Source organism: Gouania willdenowi, chromosome 21 (assembly GCF_900634775.1).
Source record: "Gouania willdenowi chromosome 21, fGouWil2.1, whole genome shotgun sequence".
Classification (NCBI taxonomy): Eukaryota; Metazoa; Chordata; class Actinopteri; order Blenniiformes; family Gobiesocidae; genus Gouania; species Gouania willdenowi.
The window spans coordinates 7,235,723-7,262,788 of record NC_041064.1 but is presented as its reverse complement, the minus strand read 5'-3'; the positions used below and the strand labels follow the sequence as shown (position 1 = coordinate 7,262,788).

Sequence of the window (27,066 nt, the reverse complement as noted above, 5' to 3'; positions counted from 1 at the left end):
GTTACATTTTTAGTAAATCCTCCCAACATTTTTGTGCACCAGAACAGACAATCTGAGATTAAATATTCATGAGGGACAAATCCACTGAATAGACAAATACTTGAGTTATTTTTTGCATGTTTGATGGATCCAATATTCGTTGCTATGTGTTAGCCTAACCCTAACCCTAATGCTGCGTTCACACCCAGTGCGTCTTCTGCGGCACAGGACGCATCTGCCATACGAAACGTACCGCATGGTCCGCAGGACCAAAAAATGTCCCCATTCGCATCATATACGTCTGAAGCGTAGCACCGCCCACCAGCGACGCATCCAACTCGGTGAGTTTCACTGCCTGCTGAAGCGAGGAGCTGTGCTCTTTTTTCTCCTCTCATAAACATGAACCATCAGTGAAAAAAGCCGGTGTGATTAGCGGCTAATGCTATCCTGGCTCAGTGCTACAGAGAAAACTTTTACCTGCTACTACCACCTCCTCGCTGATTCTCCTCCACGTCACATCCTTCCTCGTCTGGTCCCGGTTATAAAGGCCGTGTCATACAGCTCCAGGTGGTCACACACAGCTTCTACTCCATGGTTGAATGGGTGAACAGATCGGTGTCCGTGTTGACAGCCTGACGTCATTGTCAACAAAGACTCTGATTGGCTTTCGTCATGTGAAACAGTCGCATGAGTTCAATATTTTTAACTCTTGCGAATGTGCAGGTGTGCGGATAATCGTAAAATCGGGAGCGCGCTCGCATGGCCAACGCACTTGACGTGCTGATTGCACCGCACTGCCGCACTGGAAAAATTTTGCATCCAGGACGCATTTATCTATTGACTTTGTATGTAATCTGGACGTACGGACATTTTGCGATGCATCCGGTGTGAACGCAGCATAACCCTAGCTCCTGTTTTTATGCACAGAAACCTTCAGGAAATAAAACCCAAAGAGTCCTGATAGTAATGTTGCTCTCACGGGAAAACCATTGACAATGACCCTAATTTTTGCCATTATATTTTTTTACTCAGCCTTTTATCACCATGAACAAGAAAACCTAATAAAATTTATGACAATTTAGACGCAGACTCCACACAACAGCTGATCACCATAGAAATTTTATTTTGCTATGCACGCACATTCTTGTCATTGTTTCTAGCCAATAAACTGCACATTACATTAAAACGCATGGCCATTTAAGCGGCTATTGTGATTGTGAGTGAGACAAACGCTGCTCCACGGTGTGTGTTTATCACATCAGCAGCTGAGTTGGTCAGCTGTTTCTGCTGTTTCAAACACTCATCGGAGCTGCTACGTCGCTTTCTTGTCATCGTGACCACTACTGATTACAGAAATAGTCAATTAAAGGTGCTAGTTTACTGTTTTGTCCAAACGCTGCGTCGCATTGGGTCACAAACAAGTCAGATCATCTCAAAGGCAATACGAGCCGATATAACGGGTACTAAAAATGGAACTGATTGCAATTGCTCCCTGGGAGCTATCCATGGCTGCCCACTGCTCCTATGGGAGAGGTTAAATGCAGTGAAAACATTTTTTGTATGTAGCTTTACACATATGACAATAAAGTATAATGTATATTCTATATTAGTTTGAGAGGGAGGATCTCACATTCTTATAGGGTAGGAGGAGCCAGTATTGTCAGGAGGAGGAGTTTCCACAATGTGATGCCACAAGGCGATAAAAATCCAACTCGTTCGTTTGGAGATGACTTTTTACAAAATGTGGAATAGCAAGGGAGGGAGGAAACTTAATATTTTCAATTTTGACCCTCTGATTGAGGCGAAAGGGATGTATATCACTGTAGCAAAACCATTATAAAGTGAATTTTTCATAATACTACCCCTTTAATGTAGAATTGTGATTATAAAAGCAATTCTCTTTGGCCTTAGTAATCACTTTGTCACAGTTTTATCATTTTGCTTGGGTTTTTACATTCAAATGGAGTCACTGTGTGGCCTATAGCGGCCACATTTCCCTGCATAGAATAAATAATACTTAACTCTAATGGCTCTACTCTTCATGCTCACCCCCGTGTGTGTTCCTATTTTATCATCCACAGCAGAGGTACAGGCACCAGCGCTGCTGGGTGTGGGAATGTGTTTGTATGAATCATAGGATTCTAGGCAGGACTCTTCTTTGAGCATAGTGTGAACATGCGTGCGTGCGTGCGTGTGTGCGTGCGTGCGTGTGTGTGTGTGCTTTAGCATGGACTTGTTAACGAGTAGTGTTTTATGAGGCTCACCCAGTGTAACATATGGTTGTTTTTACAGGCCTGTATAAACTAAGACATCGCTGTGAATATAAATGTGTCTCCTGAAGACTTCCTTCCCCTGAAGGCAGATAGAGGACGAACTTCAGCTCTGACCTTGTTAATAATATGGCTCTACTTTACTCCAGTGGTTCTCAGCCTTTATCAACCCACGACCCCCAAAATAAAGGTGCCAGAGACCGGGGACCTCCACTGTACCCGAAGAACAGTTATGTGGAGACAGGGCCATCTATAAGGGGGAATAAAGGGGAGAGCTTTTTGGGGTCCATCCATAAAGTCAGCAAAATTATGGTCCATTGTTCTATGAATCTGTGATAAACACATTTATTTATTTATTTATGTATTTTCCTGAATAATATCCACTGTTATCCAGGAGGTTAATTATTATTTGTGCCATAGTGTATTGTCATCTTAAAGATGTAAATCTTTGTTTTAGTAAAAATAAAATGGGTTAAAAGTGACTAAAAATGGTGGAAAAGGTGGTGAGATGGGATTTTAAAAATCATAGAAATTGTTTAAAAGTTGCAAATTAGAGTGGCCAAAAATGGAGCGAAAAAGTGGTCAAAAGACTTCAAAGTGTCAATATTGGAACAATTAGTTTAAACTGGCAAATTATGAGCATGGCAAATTGTGAATGTGGTTAAATTGGTACTAATAAGCATGAAATATGGTGAAAAGAGGTTAAAAGTGACAATACGGGGTCAACATGTGCATCATTAAGTGGGAAAGTGATGGAAAAGGTTTATTAGTGCTAAAAATGTCTTGACAGTGGAAAAAATTTGGAATGAAGAATTTGAAATTAGATGGAGAAGTTGCAGAAATGGGAGTAATAATGTATCAAAAAATGCATTAAAAGAATCAAAAATATGGCAAGAAAAAAATTTGAAAGTAGGTTAAGTAATGGCAAGTTTTGTGTAGTTGCAGGGAAAGGCAAAAAATAAGCAAAAATGGGCTCAAATTGTTCATAAAATATTCTGAGTTTGTTAAAAGCATCCTGGCGACCCCTTCCAGTGTTTATTACTATGGCTCAAATAATAATAAACTTCCTGGATAACAGTGGATATTATTCAGATAAATAAATGAATTAATGTGGTTATCACAGATTCATAGAATGATGGACAATTTTGTTGACTTTATGGATGGACCCCAAAAATCTCTCCCCTTTATTCCCCCTTACAGACGACCCAGTCTCCACATGACTGTTCTTCAATGTTCATATTTGTGTTGAACCACATTCAGCAACAGTGGGGGTCTCTGGAACCTTTATTTTGGGGTTTGCTGGCTGAAAGAGTTGAGAACCGCTGCTTTAAACTCAATAGTTCTGTATTGTTTTGATTAATTTTGTGCGACTGCTTATTTAACAGAACTACAATATGCACAAGGACATTTTTCTAAATAACAACTGGCATCACATGCTGTTGTTTGTGGAAAACATTAGTTTCTTCTCCTTGTCTGTCTTCACCTCACTCTCTCCATCACTTTTTTCTTCCATCTGTTGTTGTTCTTCAGAGACTAATTATGGAGACTATTGTGCTGTGACTGACTGATATTTTCTTGCTTTGAAACAACAGGTGACACATTAGGTTCAGGCAAACAGGTGCGTTTGATTTTTTTCGTCGAGGCGCTTCAAGGAGTGGACGTATAGTGTTCCTGGCTCTTGCTAATTACCTCTAAGAAGCTAAGCTTGATCAAATGATGTCCCCTGTGTGTCCCAGCTGGTAGAGGAGCAGATTTAAGGGTGGAAAGATGGTGTTTTTGACAGATTTAAAACACGTTGAATGTGGCAGTTGCCAATGACTGAATCCAGGGTTGGGTAATGCTAACGCTAGTCTAATGCGCTTCCTATGTGAATGCTAATGCTAGCTTAGTGTTAATGCTAGGATAATGTTAACATTATGCTAATGCTAGGTTTGTGTTAATGCTAGGATAATGCTAATATTATAATAATGCTATTGCTTTGTCAGTGCTAATGCAAGTAAAATGCTAATGTTATAATAATGATATTGCTTTGTCAATGCTAATGATAGGTTATTGTTATTGTTAGGCCAATGCTAATAGGTGAATACTATTGATAGGTTATTGTTATTGCTAGGCTAATGTTAATGCTTGGTCAATGCTATTGCAAGGTTAATGTTAATGCCTGGTTAATGCTAATGCTATTACTAGGTTATTGCTATTTTAGGCCAATGCTATTACTAGGTTATTGCTATTTTAGGCAAAGGCTAATGCTTGGTAAATGTTAATACTAGGTTAGTGCTAATGCTCATGTAATAATAATGCTTTTGCTTTGTCACTGTTATTGATAGGTTAATGCTATTGCTAGTCTAATGTTAATCATTGGTTAGTGCTACTGCTAGGCTAATGCTATTACTAGGTTATTGCTATTGCTAGATTATTGCTATTGTTAATGCTATTGCTAGGCTAATACTAATGCTAGCTAATGTTACTGCTAGCTAATGCTAGTTAATATTAAAGCTCATGCTAGCTAGTGCTAATGCAAGTTAATGCTAATGCTAGACTAATGCTTTTACTTGGTTATTGCTATTGCTAGATTATTGCTATTGTTAATGCTATTGCTAGGCTAATACTAATGCTAGCTAATGTTATTGCTAGCTAATGCTTGTTAATATTAAAGCTCATGCTAGCTAATGCTAATCTAATTGTAGGGTAATGCAGTCCAATGCGGACCAGCACCTGTATCCTCACTTGCATCTTCTTCAGGAAATGCAAATATTCTAGTTGTAAAAAAAATCTGTTGCTGTTTTAATCATAACCAAGTTATTGAGTTCAGGTAAATTACAAAAAATAAACTGTCAGTGCCAAAGCATAAAAATTGAAAAAAAAATGATTTTTTTTTTCCTGAGATAAGGTTTTCATAAGACCCTAAAAACGGTTACGTTTTATGTGCTTGTTAATTAAAGGCCCAATAATTTAATAATAACGAATAACTGACAACATAATTGTAATTGAATTTCAGGGGGAAAAATATAATTGTAATTTTAATTATAATTGGGGGAAAATGCAGGTTACCGTAATTGAAAAATGTAATTGACCCATAACCCTGTGCTTTTTTAATCCTTCATCTGACAAACTATACACATGTCCATGCACATTGCACAGTGTCGAAAAAGTGTATTTAACCACACAGAGTCTTTAATCTGTCTGATGCAGTGGAGGTTTTGCAGGATGGGTCCGTTCTTGTTCTCTGGAGCAGCGTAAAGCTGCTGGGCTTTAATGTGGCTCACACCATCTGCTTCCTCTCTTACATTTTGTTGTGCCTTGGAAACTTCCAGATGTGGCTTCCAGGAGTGTGTTTTCTAATGGCTAAATGTGTCCTCACCTCTCGTTTCTCCTCTCTATATATAAAAGAACAAGAAGCTTAACTTTTTGTTTTAAGTCCATTCGTGCACCTGCATGCCTCACATCTATTGTTGTTTGAGTTCCTGTGCCTGCAAGGTTTTTATTTTAAAATGATTGTCTGCCCTAAAGGTTTATTTTTTTTTAAACAGGAGTTTGTGGGTTGGCTCTGTGAGGTACTGTAGAAGTAGATCAGGGGTGTCAAACTCAATTTAGTTCAGGGACCAAATACGGATAAGTTTGATCTCAAGTGAGCCGCAGAGGTGGGAGATCGACAATTTTCAACAATAGTGCTACTTTGCATTTCCATGTATCAATGATATAAAAGTATGTTGTACATAAGGCACCGACCATACCCAAGCAATAGGTGAACGGTAGTCACTAGGGATGTAACGATTCACTCAACTCCCGATACGATTCGATTCACGATACTGGGTTCACGATACGATTCTCTCACGATTTTTTCATTTACAAAATGGGACTGTAGACAAATTTGTAGAAAATACTGTATTATTTTCCTTTTATTTTTCATTGTCAAAAGAATTCCTTGATAAACTATTCAAAACAATGCAACTTAACTAAAAATAAATCTTGAATTAAATAAATAAAGGAATAATACAAATGAAAATGAAGCCTATTAATTTAAATTCTGGTTCTATAATAAACATATGCAAAACTGCATAATTGTTCTTTTTCTTTTAAAAGTGCAACTGAAAATGTATTTTGTGCCTTAACAATTGGACTTTAAAAAAAAAAAACCGTCATTGCACTGATTTACGTCATATTTGTTTGGACCAGCAGAGGGCGCGGGTAACGTTTTCTTGTACAATGAAATTACTACCTTGCTTATGAACTAAGATATAATAATGTGTTTACTACAAGTTAAATCTAACAGTGGAAAATACAACACTGCCAATAGAACTAACAACAGCAGTTAGAAACACGCTTATGAACTAAGATATATTACATTAAAATACTACCTTGCTTGTGAACTAGGATATAATAATGTGTTTATACAAGTTGGATCTGACAGTGGAGAATACAACACTGCCAATAGAGCTGACAACAGCTGGATTACCCTTGATGTAGAGACAAAACAAGTGGTGACATTATGGATGAAAAGGGAAAAACCTTCCAAACACCTTCGAAAGAGGAACTATTCTTGAACTGGAGGAATGCTAACAACGTCTGGCAGGGAACAAGGCCAACACGAACAAAGATAGAGAGGAAGAGGACAACACTGACTACAGATGAGAATACACAAAAAAGGACGGTTCAGAAGAACTCAAGAATGTTTGACCAGAGAGACATGTAAACCCATGTAAATTTGCGATGGTAAAACAGGGGACGGGACCCGGATAAGCAAACTGCTTCTCTCGTCTCCTTTTTCGGCATGTACAAAAAAGAAAAAAAAAAAAAAAGTGAATGTAACCATGTCGGAAATAAACTGAATAAATAAATAAATAAATAAATAAATAAATAACACAGTGGTCGGTTGGCATGCAGATATCTTGCAGTGAAGAAGAGAAGCTATGCTAGCAGACAGAGCTAATAGAAAAACGTGACTTTTACAGATATTCAAGTAATATTACAGATATTCTTTCGGTGCTAAAGGGGTAATGAATCATTTATTAACATATTTAAGAGTAGAAGGCAGCCAGAAAGAAAGTATTAGCAGACTCCGCCCGCCGCCAACACTTCCTCTGCTGGTTAAAAAAAGTACTGCGATTCAATTGTCAGAAAATCGATATCAACCGTGATACCTATGAATCGATTTTTAACTGCCTTACGATTAATCGTTACATCCCTAGTAGTCACTATATTTATTAAATTTGGGGGAATTTTGTCCAATAACTTAAGGATTGAGTAGGATTTTGGAAAAATGAAGATGGCTTTCAAGAATTTGAGAGTAAAAATGACTTCACAACATGGGAAAACTGCAAACTTTACTTGAGTAATTGTAAAGTTCTACTTCCAATCAAATTTGTCGAAATGTTTTGTTTTTTAAAAGTGTTATTTTGTATGAATGCCAATATTTATGTTTGGATATGATATAGTGATTTAAAATTGCTGAGTTTGACACATGTGATGTATTATTCAACAAATACTGTAAATTGCTATACCTGTAATGGAAAATAATTCAAACAATATTAATATAGCGTTAATGTGTTCTGTATTTGTGCAGTTATGCATCATGTTGGGTTAATGAAGATGGGGTGCTTTATTGTAATGTACACCATTTGTTCTGCATGAATCCAGTTCCGTTTAACCTAGTTACATACACTGTGATTTAGTGTATTCAGAGTCATTGTTGAACAAGCCGATCAGTCTCTGTCAATGAAGCAACACATGTTACAGAAGGTGCAAGAGATTAATGTGCAAGATGGGTCTATTTCTGTCAGCAGTAGTAGGGCGCTTAGTGTTAGAATTCTGCTGTTTGGCTTTCAACATGTGTATTAGGGTGGGCCATCAATGCATGGTAAAAAAAAAAAGGTAAGTTTCAGATAACCATGATTAGAACCGTGCATTAGGTTTTGGTATCCACAAGATGATTTAGGAAGAAACGTGTCTGAGTTGCTTAGGGCAACCACTATTCCAGTCCCATAGTATTCATTATTGCCTCTTTTTCTTACCCATTGTTCCATATTTCTCAACTAAAACGGAGCGCTGCCGTGCTGCGGCTGCTCCCCAGGTCTCCCGTAGTTGTCCCCCCCATGTGATATGTGATTGTTTTTTCGTGTTTCTTGGTCGGGATATAACTGAAACTGAATTGTCTCTCGGGGATAAATAAAGTATTCTGAATCTGAATCTGAAGTCTTGCCCGGTTTCCTCTCTGGAGGATCTGGAGGTAATTTTATGTAGCAGGATATTTGGCCTCTTGTGCCTCGACAATATTCTCTGTGGACGATGTTGTCTGTTTGCATCAGGAAAATGTACAGAATGTCAACAAAAGTACACAAAACAACAAAAATGACAGAGAAATACATAGAACGACAACAGAAATACACAAAATGACAAAATACATCAAACAACAACAAAAAAAGACAGGAAATACATACAAAACGACAATAAAAGACAACAAGAATGACAGAGAAATACATCCACACAAAATGACTCCAGAAACACATAAAATGACTTCAAAAACACATAAAACAACAACAAAAAATGACAGTAAAATATCCAAAACAACAACAAAAACAGACAAACCCATTTGTTATTTCTTGTATTAATGGGTAATCTTTCTAAATGCTGACATGAATGTTGATATTGTGATCAGAAAATCACATTTTTGTGGCCCCTACTGTGAGAAAAGCTGCCCATCACTGGTTTATGGTGATGGTTTTTCATCCACACCACTGTAAGGTAGAGTGCCTTTGACATTGATAAACATTGGTTCTTTTATAATGTTTAAGGTGGTGTTCAGAACTTCAAAATAAACTCTGGTTAAGTTTGTTGAGCTCCCAATTCATTTGTAACAAAAGTCTGGATTAATGAAGGGATTAAATCAAACTGTGCAGTAGGAAAGAGATCACGTGCGGCAGGTGAAGGACATAACCAGCCTCCTACAGGAGCATGTCTGCTTTTTTAGGATCCTCCATCTTTATGACGGAGAGGCCTTTGCAGCAGAATAAACTCATAACTTTCACTGACATGTAACAAGTGTTTTATGTGTGTGTGTTTGCAGGCAGACCAGTGATGATCGTGGTTGAGTACATGGAAAATGGATCCCTCGACTCATTTCTCAGGGTAAGTGTTTGATATTATCGGATTAATCCAGTCGTAACCTAAAATGTGGACAATTCTTATGCAAATCTCATTAAAAAAAACACAAAATTAGCAATCTTATATTTTAATACAGTATAGTAATAATTAAGCTCTTAATAAAGTGAAAAGATTTTTTTTCTTTCTGTTTTTCATGCTCAAATTTTAAGGCCATTCTAGTCATGACGTGCGCCCCCCAGTTTGGGAATAATCCAACACGGTACCGCCCTCATAATTCTGGCTTTAGGAAACATTTGAACAGATGTGTAAAGAATACTGATATATCCTACACAAGTAGAAGTACTGTTACTTGATTGAAATTGTACTCAATTACAAATATGTCAGTCATGCATAAAATACTCGAGTACAAGTAAAAAGTAGCTCAATTAAATAGTACTCAAAGTACAAGTTACTAGTTACTTTCATCAATAAATTCAATTCAAAATAAAAATAATTTTCAGGCTCTAAGTATAACTACATTTATGAACTCTAAAACTGAAAAAATAACCATTATTCGATGCTGTTTTGGCGCCTTACATTACGTTTTATCTGATTGATTGGCTATGATGTGATACATATGATTATTCTCATTTCATTTTTTTGTAGTTTCACAATGTCCGTTGATCATTTTAAAAACAAAGAATAAGAATTTACTCAGTAACGGTTGGGTGTAGAAATGTAATTACTGTAACTACTACTTTTAAAACGTACATGAGTACAAGTAAAAGAATGATTTGGAAATATACAAAAAAAACAACATAAAAGCAACTCAATTACAGTAATGTACATGTAATCGTTACATTCACCCCTGTATTTTAACCTAACATACTGTAAATATATTGTAGGCTTAGTTCATGTGTTAGACCCCAGTCATTATAACACTGTTCTGACAGGAAACTGGATCACCTTCTGTCACCAGCTAATGGAACTGGTGTGATGTATTACCTGCTGTAGCCTCTACACATTACTCCCAGTCGAGGGTTTACTCCCTCCTACAGAAAACCCCTTCTGTATTGTTTTGGGGTTTTTTTTTTTTGTCATGGGACTGGGTGTCTTATTTCAGTTGTTGATCTCCCTGACAGCAACACGATGGTCACTTCACCGTCATCCAGCTGGTTGGCATGCTGCGTGGCATCGCTTCAGGCATGAAGTACCTGTCAGACATGGGCTACGTTCACAGAGACCTGGCAGCTCGAAACATCTTGGTCAACAGTAACCTGGTGTGTAAAGTGTCCGACTTTGGCTTGTCCAGAGTCTTGGAGGACGACCCGGAGGCTGCTTACACCACCACGGTATGTCTAATGATCGCCATTTCTGCTGATCCAGCACAATTTTAAATTTTTATATATATATATGAGAAATTCAAGTTCATGACCCATGTGGCATTGGAAAGGCTTATTATTTAAACCAGATATAGGCAACTGACGACCCTCGGTCTAATTCTGTGCGGCCCCCAAGACAAATCCATCAAGGAAATGGAAGTAATATGAATCCCAATAGAGCCCTTAATGGTGAAACGCTACTGGCTAAAGCGTTGACATACAGTATATAAACACTAGATGATGCAAGCAGGATTCGCCGGCATAGCTCAACGGTGGCCATCTTACCTCAGACAACTGACGCTCTGACATTCTGACGCCCTCTACGGTAGCTGTTGGACGGTGAGTGATCAGCTTAAACAAAAACACCCTTAACTCAATGAAATATTCATGGCTTTACAAATGGTTTGCCTTATTACAAACCGTATTATATGTAGGTATGACATAGGAAATTGCCACTTGCCGTTTGAAAATTGAGCAAGTTAGGGTTATTTAAATAGTACATGCACCATTGACATCGATGTGATGAGCGAGGCCAGCTGTCTGAGGTAAGATGGCCGCCACGTTGCTACACCGCACCCCATTGTCTAACAGCCGGGTAAGTCATCTAGTGTTTATATATATATATATATATCTATGGTGGTGTGCCTCCAAGCCCCGCCCAACAAAATACGTCACAATGTTTACAAACAATCAAAGGATCTACTGTATGTAATACACACAATAACTCCAAAAAGGCACAAAACAACAGCAAAATGCACAGAATGTCAACAAAGACGCACAAAGCGACAACAGCAAAAACACATTACAAAACTACACAAAAAAAGACTCATAATACATATTACATCAGATACACAAAACAACCACCTGAACTCACAAAACTACAACAATTACACAAAATGACAAAAATACTGAAAAAATAAATCAAGGCACAGATCGACAATAAACGAAATGCAAATATAACGCACAAGAAATAGCAAAAATGACTCGTAAAATACACAAAATGCCAGCAAAAATTCCCAAAATGACAGATAAACACACAAAATAACTAGATACTCAGAAAAAACTACACAAATAGACAACAATCAACAACAAACACCCGTTTGTTCTTTCCATGTTAATGCTCAGATTTGTCGTTATTACTAAAGGTTAACAAACAGACTTATTTATGTGTAAATATACTGTTAGCACTTAGCATCGACTTATCCTCCTGTAAACATTTTAACGTCCGAGCTACATTTTTTACTGAGGCTGGGATAAGGTTACTGTCAGAATGACTTAATATTTGCAACCCAAATAAATTAATTCAGAGCAAAATCAGGTTTTTATTCTACTGATATGTTAAGGTTTTATTTATTTAGAAAATGTACTTTGAAATACAGAAACGTGTTTCGACTGCAAAATGTCAGTCTTCCCCAGAGGCATCTGCTGAAAGCTTAAATTTCAAAGTAAATTTCTGAAAAAAGTTGTTTGAAGAAACCATAACATATTATTTTAAAAAGAAGACAAAATGAACTTGCTGAAAATATTTGTATTCTACTGATTATTTCAGAATATATTTTGAAATACAGTACAGAACTTTTGAAAAACTTTTGTAAACCTATTTGATTTTTTTTTTTTTTTTTTGGGGGGGGGGGGGATCCCCTGCTGTGTATTAGCATTTCTTTGTTCCATTCCTATCCACAGGAAGTAAAACCACAAAAGCAGCTTTGCAATTTTTAACATTTGTTGTGTGAAATTCTTTACATATATAAATCTTTTGAGAGTTACCTTATGTGACACTTTTAACTGGTTAAACCTGGCTGGTTTGTGGAGGCAGGAGAGCACAATGAGCAGCAAAACTCTTCCTTGTAGGCATTTTTTTCTTCTTTTTTTTCCTAATTAATTTTTTTAAGTTTCCCCTTTTTTCTTTTTTTCCCCTTTTTTTAATTTTTTCCTGAAAAAAAGAAGAAAAAAAGACAAAAAAAAAAATGACCCAAAAAAGTATGTTTTTTTTTTTTAAAAGGGAGTGTTGTCATTTATTTGGTGGATTATTATTAATAATTCTCTAAATCTATAAGTATTCCCTTTGATGATTTATTTTGCAGGACAGAGGGTCTTTGATGGCATCTGGATTTACCTCTGAAATGAAAACTGAGTGATGTTCTATGTGCAGCTTGGGACATATTTTAATTAATATTGTTGAATCAAATTTTATTTCCTAATCACGTCAGATTTAGGATTTACCTTCATCTGTGCTCAGTGTCTAAATAAATCCAAACTATAGCGTGTTTTTAGTATTTACTATTAAAACTTGTTTTCCTGTAAAATCTTGCTATGCTTTGACATTAGTGGATGAACATAAATCTGTGTTTAAATGCCTGGTCAGACAAAATGTTCCTGCAGATCAAACCTTAAAAAGAATTGCATTAGAAAGTCATTCTGGTTGCGTCGAGCATCTTTACAAACTGGTGCATCAGCCTCTACTAGTGTCATGATTGTAAACTTATGAGTCGTGACTTTCCTCCTTTCCCTGCTGAGGCCAGCCAACGCAGCGTGTGCCTTAAATTGCTAAAGTTGAATCTCTACAACTCCTGTGTTGAAAGACAGTGAGCCGTTAATCTGTCACAGCCCGTAGTGACCTCCTGGCCTGGGTTGTGTTCAGCTATTTTCTGTGGAGGATATCTCGTATTTATGGCTGTAAGTTGAACGTTTTCTAGTCTGTGCTGGGAATGAATTCAAGAAAGGTCAGATAAGGTTAAAAAATAAGAGAAGCAAACAGTTTAGCCTTTGCCTTAAAAACATTAAATGTAACAAACCGATGAAGAAATGATGTGTCCCTGTGAAGACATACTTTAAATGTTTTTTAAGCGACTCATGAGCGTGTTAATCCTCAAATATTACTAACACATTTTACCCTTAGGGTCACTCTGACCCCAGGGATATTTGCCTCCATCCATCCATCCATTTTCTTCCGCTTATCTGTTGCGGGGTTGTGGGGGCAGCATCCTTAGCAGGGAGGCCCAGACTTCCCTCTCCCTGGCCACTTCATCCAGCTCTTTGGGGGGGTTCCCGAGGTGTCCCCAGGCCAGCCGAGAGACATAGTCTCAGGTTTTCCTCGAGGTCTCCTTATGGAGGGACGTAGCCAGGGCACCTACACCTAATTAGGTGTCTGAACAACCTCATATGGCTCTTCTCAATGTGGAGGAGCAGCGGCTCTACTCTGAGCTCCTCCCGGATGACTGAGTGGCCGAAATGAGGAACGCATTTCGGCCACTTGTACCCGCAATCTTGTTCTGACTCAAAGCTCATGACAATAGGTGAGGGTAGGAATATATATACATAAATAACTCCTTAATAATGAAACATTGGCTTGTTCTCTAGCGCCACCATCTGGCCAAACTTTTAAATTACAATTAAATCATCTTGGATAGTTTTCATCCAAATCTTCTCAAATTTACGGACAACATTAATGACCACTAGAGTAAGAACTGTATATGTTGTGGATGATATGACCTTTTCTGCAGGTCAAACTTTCAGTTTTAAACTTAATATATCCAAATCGTTTTTAATTTGGGGTGCACATTCATGACTCTTACACAATAAACTATATTGATTGATGTTTGTGACCCCCCCCCCGTATAAACACATTTATTTACTTGTTGTTATCTCCTGTTTTCTAACATATTTGGGGTTATTCACTATAAAGTTTCATTCACCACTGCACTTTTGTTATCCAGGCATGGGACAGGCAGAGTTATAGACTTTTCTTTCTTTTTTTTTTTTTCTTTTTTTTGGTTTTTTCGTTTTTGTCAGATTGCAATACACAGAAAACACAATGATTTGGATAAAGTGCTGCCATGCAAGGTTATATGTTTGCTTCTCCTTTAGTTTGCATAAACTACCAATGTCCTTGTGGTAATATCACAAATATCAGTTTTACTTTGGCAAGTGTGAGTATAGGTCACACACACACACACACACACACATTTGTACCCATGTTATGGAAAAGATATGAATCAAAAAAAAAGTAGCCAACTATTATTTTTTGGATGATAAACATTGAATGGGGTCAAATTGACCCCAGTGATAATAGGAGGGTTAAAGTTACTGCTGCTCGTGTGTGCGTGTGTGTGATATTAGTCGTTATGTAATCCATGTTGTGTGAACAGGGTGGTAAAATCCCAATCCGATGGACCGCTCCAGAGGCGATCTCATACAGGAAGTTCTCCTCAGCCAGTGACGCATGGAGCTACGGCATCGTCATGTGGGAAGTGATGTCCTATGGAGAGCGGCCGTACTGGGAGATGTCCAATCAGGATGTGAGTACAAAGCCACCATAGCATCAAAAAGGAGTTTTTAAATTTAAAATGTTTATTACCTCCTCCAAGGAGGTCATGGTTTCACTGGCATTTGTCTATCTGTCTGTTATTGTGGATATGTCAAAAAGTTAGAAACAGATTTAAATTAAATTTAGTGAGCTGATTGTCAGCCTGGGCAATATATCCAGAGTCAAGATATATCGAGAAATTACAATATCGTCTATAATGATATATTTTTATTTTATAGCTTATTTTGTATAAAAAAAGACTTATTTTAGGAGTCGCTGCTTTTGCTCCTTCTCAGAAACAGCTCAGTTAAATGGATCACTGACAAAGACCTTCCCCTAAACAAGCCACACTACAGAACTCACTCACACATGCTGTCCATTTTAAGAGAAAAAGCCAAAAGTTGCACATATCGTCCAGCTGTTTGTTAATAAATGTGCATGTGTGGCATTTTGCATCAGTAAATGTAACCCTAAATTGTCTTCATGGTCAGACTTTATTAAGTAAAAAATACTGAGATTTATATTGTATATCACCATTGTGAGAAAAAAATATTGAGATATGAGTTTTGTTTCATATCGTCCAGCCCTAGCTGATAGACAATGCCAAAAGAAGGAACAAGTTAGATTTTGGGGATGATCCAGCAGGTATTGTGGAGACAGTATCCAGAACTTGGAGTATGATGTGGGCGTTTGGCAGGTTCTACAGCCTCCATGTGGTGGATTTAAATCAGGATGTTCCAATACCAATACCAAAAGTATCGTGTTCGATACCGAGGTGTGCACTCGTACACTCAATCTGACACAAATTACTCTCAAATTTACACCCTCGGGCATATGTGACGATTAGAGATCTGCAATGCAAATACTACCTTTCTAGTTCCCATCATTGGTGGCAGTAGTGCATTAAAATGCTGGAGGGCAACCGCCGTTTAACACGAAGAAGATAAAGAAAAATGAAAGGCGTAAATCCCCTTACAGACACTGTAATATTGTGCAAAATGTAGAAATTTGTATCCATAGGAATGCAATCATCAAATGACGAACCAAAGTGTTTATTCTCTAGAGCAGTGTTTCCCAACGTCTGTGCCGAGAGAAATCACCAGGTATGCTGCGGAATATTATCCAGTTTCACCTGATTGGTTCTTTTAGTGAGTGTCGTGTAGGGACAGGTGGAACAATCACATGCTCTATAGTTTGAGGGCAAAATATTGCTAAATACAAAAGTACATATTCATGCTTCAAGTAAGATAACGCCACAAAAAATAACAATGGATAAATATTTGAAAAGTAGTCAATCTGCCCTGGGGAAGCAACCAGTATAAATCTGAGCTTAGCTTTGGACAGATTTTGGCTGCTTTCCGACAATAAATTTCCCCATTCTGACAAACAAATCAGTTTGACTTCTGCTCCCTATCAATGAGAGGAGGCTTTTCAAACACGACTGCTATAAAGAAGGAAAAGAGGAAGATCTTTGTGCGTGTCTTTTTTCAATTACCCCCCAAAAATATCTGCTTTGTATTCAACTAAACAGACCCAAGTTTCATATTAAGAAACTCGATTGAAACTTGATTTTTATTAAGTTTGAAAACATACTTGTTTAGTAATCTACCTTGTGATTTTCCTTATAGAAAATGTATGTGCCGTGACTCAAAAAGGTGAGGAAACACTGCATAGTGAATCAGAGCAGATGTATTTTCATTAATTGGTATCGTACATAAATCAGTACTTGTGCTCATACGATCTAATTAAAATGACTTTCAGTATTTTGTTGGTCGATTCACTTGGTTAGTCTAACTCTCCATCATTTTAAAACAAACTGTGACCCTCTGATGTATGGAAGAGAGGAAAAAATAGCCACAAAGCTTTTCAAATATACAGATATTACCATGCAGTTTCACTTCCTACTGACATTGTTTCGTGTGCAGTGGTTGTAGCAGATCAACTTCAAGATGGATGAAATCAAAAGACTTTATGTTTTCTTTTGCTGCCGTGTATTCTCAGTTATCTTAGTTTAGACTGTGAACACAGGCTGAGCTGTGAGAACGTGTTCTCCACTTGTCCTCTGCAAGGTCCTGATCCCGTAACCTCAATACCACCACAGTATTAACTGCTCAAACCAAGTCTGTGTCTTCTGTGTGAATCCTGAGATTGTTTTGCACAATGTCAATAAAAAAACAGATGCCCTTTCACCTTTTCTGTGACTATTTGTTCACATCAAAACCCAACCTCCGAGAGAGGGAAGGTCGAAAACAGAATTGCTGGTGAGATCTACCAAAAAAGGGGAAAAAAAAGATGAGTAAAAAGCGAGAACGTAAAAAGAGCAGTAAAAGGTCAGAAGTTCAGAGGACTCGGGTCTAGTCAAGAGGGAGTTTTAAAGCTGTTGGATTCAGTGTGGCTGAGCAACCTGCTGATCCCTGGGCTGTGGTCAGGGATTGGAGAGGAAGCGTATCCATCCCTCTCTCTGCTGAGTGTGAAAGCTCCACTCTAATCCTTTCAACCCCCGCCATTCACACACACACACACACACATACACACACGCATGGTCAGGTCCCGGGGTTTGCAGAGGATTTGGGCAGTTTGGGAATTGCTCAGAAGTGCTTTCCAAGGCAATAGTCCATCCAAGGCACAAAACCAAGCCAGTTATTTCTCATCCCGTTCAGCCACTTACACACTGCACCCTACAATGACACAATTAGACGCTCAAGCTTCCCTTAGAAAGCTGCAAAGTTACTGTGCACAGTGTACTGCACAGTGTCACCTGAGGTGTTTACTGTATATGGGTTTTGTTTTTAATTACTTAGTTTTGGCTCTCAATAAACAAAGATTTCCACATTTGGTAAAAAATAAAAAACAGCATAATCAGGATCAGCATAAACCAAAAAAAGCAGCAATGCTAGTAAGAGTAGGAATAATAGCAACAATAAACAAATAGTCATGCAGAGCAATAGATATTGGATACCCATGCAATTGAAATAAAGATAAAATAAAAAAGGGGTCACAAAATTAGAATGAACGCATATATAGCTTATGTGTATGTCTATATACGTGTATAGACATATACACATATGGGGCACCGATTGTAAAGTTGGCTAATATCTATATTCACTGTTTAGATTTAACATTTAACATTTAGATTTTACATTTAGATTCAGATTTAACATTTAGATTTACCATTTTATTTTAACATATTTTTACGATTTTTTTTTTTGCATAAAATTCACAAATATTGCTGTAAATCTGGTGAAAAGAAACATGCATGTATTTCACTCAAATTTTGGAAATGTGGTTTGTTGCTAAATGTTGCAAAAAGTTGCCATTTATTTTAGCATGCGCAACTTTGCAATCTTGCAAACAACATTTACAAAATGAATTAAAAATTGATAAAATACACAGAATGAAAATTAAATACACAACCTACAAATATATAAAGTTAAAATTAGTACACAAAATTTAAATTTTATAATAAAAAAACTAAATGATAATTAACAACATACTAGTCATAAGTCACAAAAGAATGCGTACAATGCACATCAATCAAAACATATTGACAGTCTTTATATGTTTTAAAGCACATTTACCAAAGAAATGGACACCATCGTGCAACTACACGTGGAATTCTTTGAAATGACTTTAAAATAAAACCATTATGTTCACAAACAGCTGTAACAGCAGAGCTAAAATGTCCTTTATCTGGTCCTATTATTCATCTTGAAGGTGATCCTGTCCATAGAGGAGGGCTATCGGCTCCCTGCTCCAATGGGCTGCCCTGTGGCCCTGCACCAGTTGATGCTGCACTGTTGGCAGAAGGAGAGAAACCATCGACCTAAATTCACAGACGTCGTTACCTTCCTGGATAAGCTCATTCGAAACCCCAGCAGCCTCCTGCCGCTGGTAGAAGACATCCAAAGGTACAGAAATCACCAAGACCCAGGCTCTAATGAGACGTTTTCAGAACCGTGTCATCAGTTCTCCAGTTTTCCATCTGAAAAAGCCTGAAATCATAGCTGTGTCTGTTTGGGGGGGGGGTTGTTTTTTTCAGTCTACCAGAATCACCGTTGGAGGAAATGGAATATCCCATGTTTATCTCGGTTGGGGAATGGTTGGACTCCATCAAGATGAGTCAGTACAAGAGCAATTTTATGTCAGCGGGTTACAACACATTGGATTCTGTGGCGACGATGAGCATTGAGTGAGTCAACAAGCCAAAACATTTCCCTCAAGTAACACCAAGACAGTTTGGAGTTAAGCTCATGTGTTTAACTATGATTATTTAACCAAATATTCATGGAAACATCATGGATCTTTAATTAAGAATGTGCTCCAAATAAAATGGAAAAGTATTTCTCAAAAGCACCATTTTTTTTACCAGTTTTTATTGATTTAGTTCAGGGGTCTGCAACCTGCGGCTCTGGAGCCTCATGTGGCTCTTTGACTCTTTTACAATGGCTCCATATAGCTTTGAAAAAAATATTGAAATAAAGAGTTATTTTCTAACAGAGGCTATTAATGATTAATGACAAATAAAATCATGATATAACAATTTATTTTGTGCAATGACTCAGCACCTTCCTACTTCACCTCCTGCAACATCTACAGACCATCAACTTTCCTGCACCTGTGGCTAACCTTAAGTTTTAAATCCCCGGTAAGAAACTGAACCAACAAAAACACTATTCTGGAAGAAAATAGAGATTTTAATTGTTTGGGGACAGATTCAGTTTTGTGGTCCTTTAAATACATCAACTAAAAAAAAAAAACATTGTGTTTGTGTAAACTGAGATGTGTAAGAATTTAAAGATGCAAGATACTGTTTTATTTCTTGATGTCAGTTTATTTTATTTGATTTTAAACTGTTTTTAAGTTGCCATTTACATGATCAATATAAATCAAATCAAGCATTATTCTATATAGTTTTAACTGTATATTAGCGATGTAACGATTAATTGTAAGGCAGTTAAAAATCGATTCATAGGTATCACGGTTCATATCGATGCTCTGAAAATTGAATCGCAGTACTTTTTTAAACAGCAGAGGGCGCTACCTATTTATCCTTCACTTGTCCAGAAGCGGAGGCGGCGGGCAGAATCTGCTACTACTTTCTTTCTGGCCACCTTCTACTCTTAAACATATTCATACATGATTCCTTACCCCTTTAGCACCAAAAGAATATCTGTAATATTACGTGAATATTTGTAAAAATCACGTTTTTCTATTAGCTCTGTCTGCTAGCATAGCATCTCTTCTTCACTGATTGAATATCTGCATCCCAACCGGCCACTGGGTTACCAGCGCCCTCTGCTGGTCCAAACAAATATCTGACGTAAATACAGTGCAATGACTGTTTTTTTTTTTTTTTTTTAAAAGTCCAATTGTTAAGGCACAACATACAGTTACACTTTTAAAAAGAAACAGAACTATTATGTAGTTTTGCATTGTTTACTATAGAACCAGAATTTAAATTAATAGGCTACTTCTTCATTTGTATTATTCCTTTATTTATTTCATTCAAGATTTATTTTTAGGTAAATTGCATTGTTTTGAATAGTTTATCAAGGGATTCTTTTGACAATGAAAATAAAAGGAAAATAATACAGTATTTTCTAGTTTTTTCCCAAAAAAATAAAGGAATATTTTATATTATATCATCATTTGTCTACAGTCCCATTTTGTAAAATAAATCGTGAGAGAATCGTATTGTGAACCCAATATCGTGAATCGAATCGTATCGGGAGTTGAGTGAATCATTACATCCCTACTGTATATAATTTAATACACTTCATTGAGAAGGTATTTTTTAAGCTCCAGGAGGACTTTAATCCAGGTGAGATGAGACAAAATGGCTCCTTTGAGAGTAAAGGTTGCAGACCCCTTGTTTAGTACAAGTAGAATTGTTCCTTTTGTTTTTTTTGGGGGTGTGTGTAGATAAAAACTGGTAGTCACACCAATCACAATATTTACTACATTAAACTTCTAGATGTTGCATGAGATACAATGACGATAGCCAGCTCCTGATTTAGAGCCAATCTGTTGTATTTTTTTCTGTCAAACTGGCATGTGATTGGTCAATATGTGTCTGTGTGTCTCCGTTGTAATGAGGGGTGGGTCTACACACACAAAATAAAAAGAGTGAGAGGACTTAGAAGTATTCAGACACAGTCACCACAGTAGAAAAGTGAGGGAAATGAGTGAAAGATAAAGTAAGAGGAAGTTCTATTTCTGACCTTGTTGACTGTAAGAAGTATTTTTATCTAACTCAGATAAAACGATCCATACAGATCAAGTTGTGATTTGGATTTACGGTTTAATGTAATGTAATAACAGGATGACCTGAACAGCAGGAGACTTTATGATCAAGGTGTGATTTCTGGCAGTGAAGTAGCTCTGGTGGGACAAACCCTAACCCTAAAAATGAAAAATATCACCCCATGCACTCTCCACCTTAGTTTCTACCTTTCCCTACTGGGCTTTATTATTTAAAGATATTTTCTTGATGTTATTAATCCGTTCAGAACGCTGGAATCTGCTGAGAAAAGTCTGTTTTTTTCTGGACAGATTTCAATGTTTCAAAAATGCACTTTAGACTAGGGGTGTGCATTGCCATGAATCTGACAAAACTAAACAATATGATATACATCACGATGCATTGTGATATCAATAGTTACAAATTTCACCTGTACAATTACAAAATGGTATGAAATACAATTATTTATTTATTTATCTTAACTTGCGAGAAGAAGTAAATAGTAACTAACTGTAATTCAAGTACAAATATCAAATGAAAGAGGTATGTTTATCAAACTGTCAAATTACATATTTCAAAAATTTTCACTTTTACTTCTACAATAGATTGTGATTCTGCATGTGTTAGCGCATTTTTTTTTTTTATAAAATAAAATGATGAAAAAAATCAATTTGGACAGTTTTTGGATCAATACAATAATCGCTCTGTGAAATATCGCAATATAACGCTATATCAATTCTTTCCCTACACCCTTACTTTATATCAAGTCCCACTTTAAAGCCTGTGTGTATGTCTTTGCTTTCCCTGCGGACCCAGGGACGTGAGGCGCATTGGCGTGGACTTGATCGGCCACCAGAGACGCATCGTCAGCAGCGTACAGACGCTTCACCTCCAGCTATTGCACGAACATGAGAAGGGTTTCCATGTATGAGGAGGACGCTGTTTGAGGACGGACAGAGAGACGAACCAGGTGGAGGTGAAGTGGAAAACCATGTGACAGACTGCAAACAGCCTGTGCCTGTCTTAACCCCTCACATGGAGGTCATTGGACTGGTGACCCCCAGCAGACTCTGATGTCCCTTAATATCAGACTTTTTTTTACTCGACACCCTTTTCACGGTTCTGCCTGGTCCAATAAACCCATGATAGACTTCACAGACTGAACCAGGCCCTCACTTAGGGACTTAAGGGGAATGTAATGCCTTGTTGCATCGGCAGTACTTTGTGTATGGAACTACGGTATCTAGAGAAGTACATTTTGCGGTTGTCTATGAATTAATTTCTTCCCTTTCGTTCTTGCTCTGAGTTTTGTGCTCACGTAGCTGCTATCGGGTGTGCAATTTAAAGATTTAGAAGAAAAGTACAACACAATTTATTCCAGAGTTTAATAAATGACCTTAAAGATTTATAAAGAATTGGTTCAGTTACACCTTCTCCAGATAATCAGGGACACAATACTTGAAGAAAGTAAAAAAAACAAAGGGATTTCCTGAATGTTTAAAATTGTATAGACTATTAATAATTATTACTATAAACTAATATGAATATATATGTGCAGTCCTGTATTTGAATGCCCTAGTAAATCTGGATCTTATACATATTATTTATTAGATCTTACTGGTATTCAAAATTTTTATCCAAATCAGCAATACAGATTTATGCAGTCACCTATGGAAAGCTGTTTGAACATAAATGTGATATCAACCATAGTTAAGTTTGGTGTGTGTGAGGACACTTTACTAGTGAAGCGAAACATGTCACTATTACTACAAATAATCCTTACACGCTGATAAGGGGGCGGGGAACGCAAATTCAGACTTTCTAAAATATTCTAATCAATCATGGTGCTGGATTTTGTCATAATCCCTCCTACTTAATTTGCATTAGGTCTACAAGAACTATTAGTGAATCTTTTGGATTTACTTGTACTACTACTGACATTTTGGTTGGACTAGTAGTACTAGTAAACAATAATGTGGTTTGACTAGTAAAGGTTTTTGGTGCACGGTTGTGCGTGAGTACACCTTACTCGTTAAGAAAAAGGTTCTACTAGCAGATACTTTTGTGTTACTAGTAGTACAGCTTTAATCGGGCCAAAAAAATAGACACGACCTCGCCCAAGCCTCAAAGAACACGACCCGAACCCGTCCGACTCGATGTCTCTTTAAAGGTGCAGTCCGCGACTTTCAGATCCCTCTCTCCCCCTCCCTCCCCGCTGCTCCCTTGCCCTGCCTCCGAACTGTACAAAGTCCCTCCCTCAGAGGAGCTAACAAGCTAACGTTAGTCCGACAGCAACATCACAGTAATATAACGTGCTCTCTTTAAAGCATATTACTGCAGCCTTCTTTCTCTCAATGTGCACACACTTCAACAACACAGTGTCACTTACAGCAGCCCACACAGAGGCTGCTGCATGCACACAAACAACACATGCACTACAGAGTTCTAGTGTAACAATTACAAATCAAACATAATGTAAATCAAGCAGCAGTAATTACCTTTCAAGCAGAAAAGTCACCAATTCCATCTTCTACTCCTCCAGACCATACACTGTAAAAAAGACGGTGCTCTAGCTCCGGGAAAGGGGCGGGGCCTGTGAGCAACAGCTGTCAGACAGCCAATCAAACACAATCCTGGCTCTGATTGGTTCTTTTTGCTCGGTCGTGGTACATTCTGGCAATCTGTAATCAAAAGGCTGCATGAGCAGCAGGGGCGGGACTCAATGAGTCTGTTTTTTTCACACAAACTACTAGTTTGATGTAAAGCTGTCCTTACATAGTGACAGCTTTAGCAAATATGATAAAAAGTCACTTTTATAAGAGTTGCAGACTGCACCTTTAAGCCCGAACCGGTTTCAACCAGACATTATTCACATTCGTGTGCGCAAATTTAGAATGATCTAATGCTAGTTTCTTTCGTAATTCAACTTTATTTACTTGTCATTCGTTCTACATACAACTATAAACATTCAAAGCGGTTTACTTCTGCCCCTAAAGCATGTGGTGACACTGCTGTCACACAGGCTCAAACATACTCGGGCGGACTCCGCGCACAACGGACTGTCCGCTCTCGTCATAGCTTACGTACTTGGATGCACCGCCGTGTAGTAGTTTCCATTAAAATCCTACATGTCCTACAAGCCTTAGCGCTTCTCTGTAGTCCTTGTACTCCTGGGATGTGTACTGTCGCAGCTCATTTCCCAGTCTCTCCTCTAAGCTCGTGTTCATCTGTCCTCTGTTTGACCAGGCGGTGAAAGGCAGGTTGGTATTACATTTCATGCAGGTCGATACAATGCCAAGCACTGTTTTGTGTGATACCAAGTATGCGGACAACGCGGCGCGGTAATACAATATGAGCTTTGCAATTAATTGGCCCCGCTTCACGGTTCTCTGGATTTAAGCTTTAACTAGTAGCACTAGTAGACTTATAATATGTTACTAGTAAAGACTCAAAGCTTTACTTGCACACCTGTGCGCTAAAAACCCTTACTCGTAAAACAACCTTTTTGTTTACTAGTACACTCAAAATCTTACCACTAGTACTAGTAGATTGTTTCTAGTCTACTCGTAGTACTAGTGGAGCTAAAAGCTTCAAGTAATAATAATAATAATAATAATGGATCAATTTTATATAGCGCTTTCTCATAGACACTCAAAGTCGCTTTACAGAATTAAGGCATTATTCTTTCACTCCACACTTAGTGGTGGTAAACTACGACTGTAGCCACAGCTGCCCTGGGGCAGACTGACGGAAGCCAGGCTGCCAAAGTGCGCCATCGGCCCCTCCGACCACCACCAACATTCGCTCACACACCACATTCATACTAGGCAATGTGGGTGAAGTGACTCCCACCCCACTGTGGCACCTGGAATTCTCAGTGGTCTCCCATCCAACTACTAACCAGGCCCAGACCTGCTTAGCTTCCGAGATCTAACGGGATCGAGCAATGACTGGTATGGCCAAGTAAGAGGGGTTACAACCAAATCCTGCTCTTTGATTGGTCGTTTTATTTTCGAAAGCCAATGGCAATCTGGAATTTGCTTCTCCCCGCCCCCTTATTAGCATATAAATCTTAAATGTAGTACAAGCGACATAATCACTGTCAGATTTATGCTCAAACAGCTTTCCATAGTCACCGATAACAAAGCTACTCCACAACATAAACCTGCTCTTATCATCATATCATGAGCTTGCAGGAATCAATCCGTTGCTTTCCTAATTACAAAAGGCTTCACCAGTTTTTATCTGATAGTTTATTCACAGATATTTATTCTACCTGTTAATTTTACTACATAATATATTTTATTTTGGATTGTGAATGTCAGATGGAAAAGTACACAAATCTCCACTGTCAACATTTGAATGTTCACGTTGCATAGTGCTACAACTTGGGAATATTCTCGCGTTTGTTTTTGTTGAGGCTTTACATGCATTTTTCTGCTTTTACAGAGTTTTTGTTGCCGCTTTTTGCCTGGACACACAAATACATACAGTACACAGCGGGGGCAGCTGGTGGGATTCGGGTCAATGCTGTAGGTTTGTGTAAAGATTGTTGTTTCTGTGGCAGTGTTGGAAAGCAGGTCACAGCTAGATGATGTCATGTGAATATGAGTAATAAGTTGGTTAGTTGAGTCAGAGGTAGAAACAAACTCAGTGAAGTTTGTTTTGTATGAACAGGGTAGAAATAAAAAAAAAGTGTTTCATACTTTCAATTTAAAAGAATTCAGTTTGTTTCTGAATTTCTATTTAATTCCAATGCAGGAGTTTACGCTTACTGTAAAAATGATGAAACCTTCAGGGTCAGAGATCTTTACACCGTCCAACGGGGAAATCAAAGACGAGAGCAAACCAGCTGAACAAAGTCCAGATAAAAAATAAAAAAAAAATGTAATTATTTTACGTATAGTGAAGCTTTTTCTGTTGTTGTTGTTGAAACCGTTATTGTTCTTTAGCTCTGCTGCTCACCACAATCACCTCTGTCCGTCTAAATCAGTGCTGCTCACCTCATACTGGGTGTGTAGGAGCTCCCATCACTTTCAACTGGTTGATCACAAAGGCAGTATGAGAGGTTTTGTCCATGTCCTTCTTCCATGACCAGCATGTTCACCTTTACAATCCAAAAAGCAACGGGACACCTTTGCTGCAGGCTGTTACAAATATTGGAGTGCAACAGTGAGAATACATTTTTAATGTCTATTTTTAGGTCAGAGCAAAAGTACAGAGACGTAGAACAAAAGTGCTCATGATGAACGGACAATAACTTTTCGTCCTTTTATTATCCACAGGGAAATCATAGATCCTGTTCTTTAGTTTTCTTCTTGCTTCGTCCACAACAGAGGTGTGATTCCATGCTACAGTAGCAAATGGAAGATAAAGTGAGTTCCCATTTTAGACATTCATTCGTCTTCCATTTAGTTCAGAGTCCACGCACATGTGGACTGTGCTTCCAAAAGGAAAAAATTAAATTCCATTGTTGAACAAAGTAATCAACCATTGCATTTAGCCACTAGCTACCTTTTTTCTGTGCGCAATACTTCACGAATATGGGCGCAACTTTGTTTATTATAAGTAAATTAAAGTGATTTCCTGCAAAAGATTAATAAAGTTTTATTCTATTTCTAGTCTATACTAAAACAAATTAAAAAATAGTTTTGTTTTTTTTTTGTTAAAATATCCTAACAGTCCATTTTTGCCTTTAACAACAAGAGGATGTACAAGTCCTAATAATGTATGTTTGCTGTTATAATATTGTAAAAATACTTCATTTTTGGATTAAAAAAAAAAAACAAGACTTTTTTTAATTTTTTT

The 27,066-nt window shown here is 37.6% G+C and overlaps 1 protein-coding gene across 1 annotated transcript in view; it reads left to right on the top strand.

Annotated features, from left to right (window-relative positions):
* Positions 1-23,618, top strand: part of LOC114454704 (ephrin type-A receptor 6-like) — a 242,239-nt gene extending 218,621 nt beyond the window's left edge. Inside the window, exons 12-17 of the mRNA XM_028435348.1 lie at positions 9,313-9,374; positions 10,472-10,681; positions 14,860-15,009; positions 18,732-18,925; positions 19,057-19,206; positions 22,075-23,618. Of these exons, the coding sequence (XP_028291149.1) occupies positions 9,313-9,374; positions 10,472-10,681; positions 14,860-15,009; positions 18,732-18,925; positions 19,057-19,206; positions 22,075-22,189 (881 nt within the window). The 3' untranslated portion in view covers positions 22,190-23,618. The remainder of the gene's footprint in view (positions 1-9,312; positions 9,375-10,471; positions 10,682-14,859; positions 15,010-18,731; positions 18,926-19,056; positions 19,207-22,074) is intronic.
* The last annotated feature ends 3,448 nt before the right edge of the window (positions 23,619-27,066 follow it).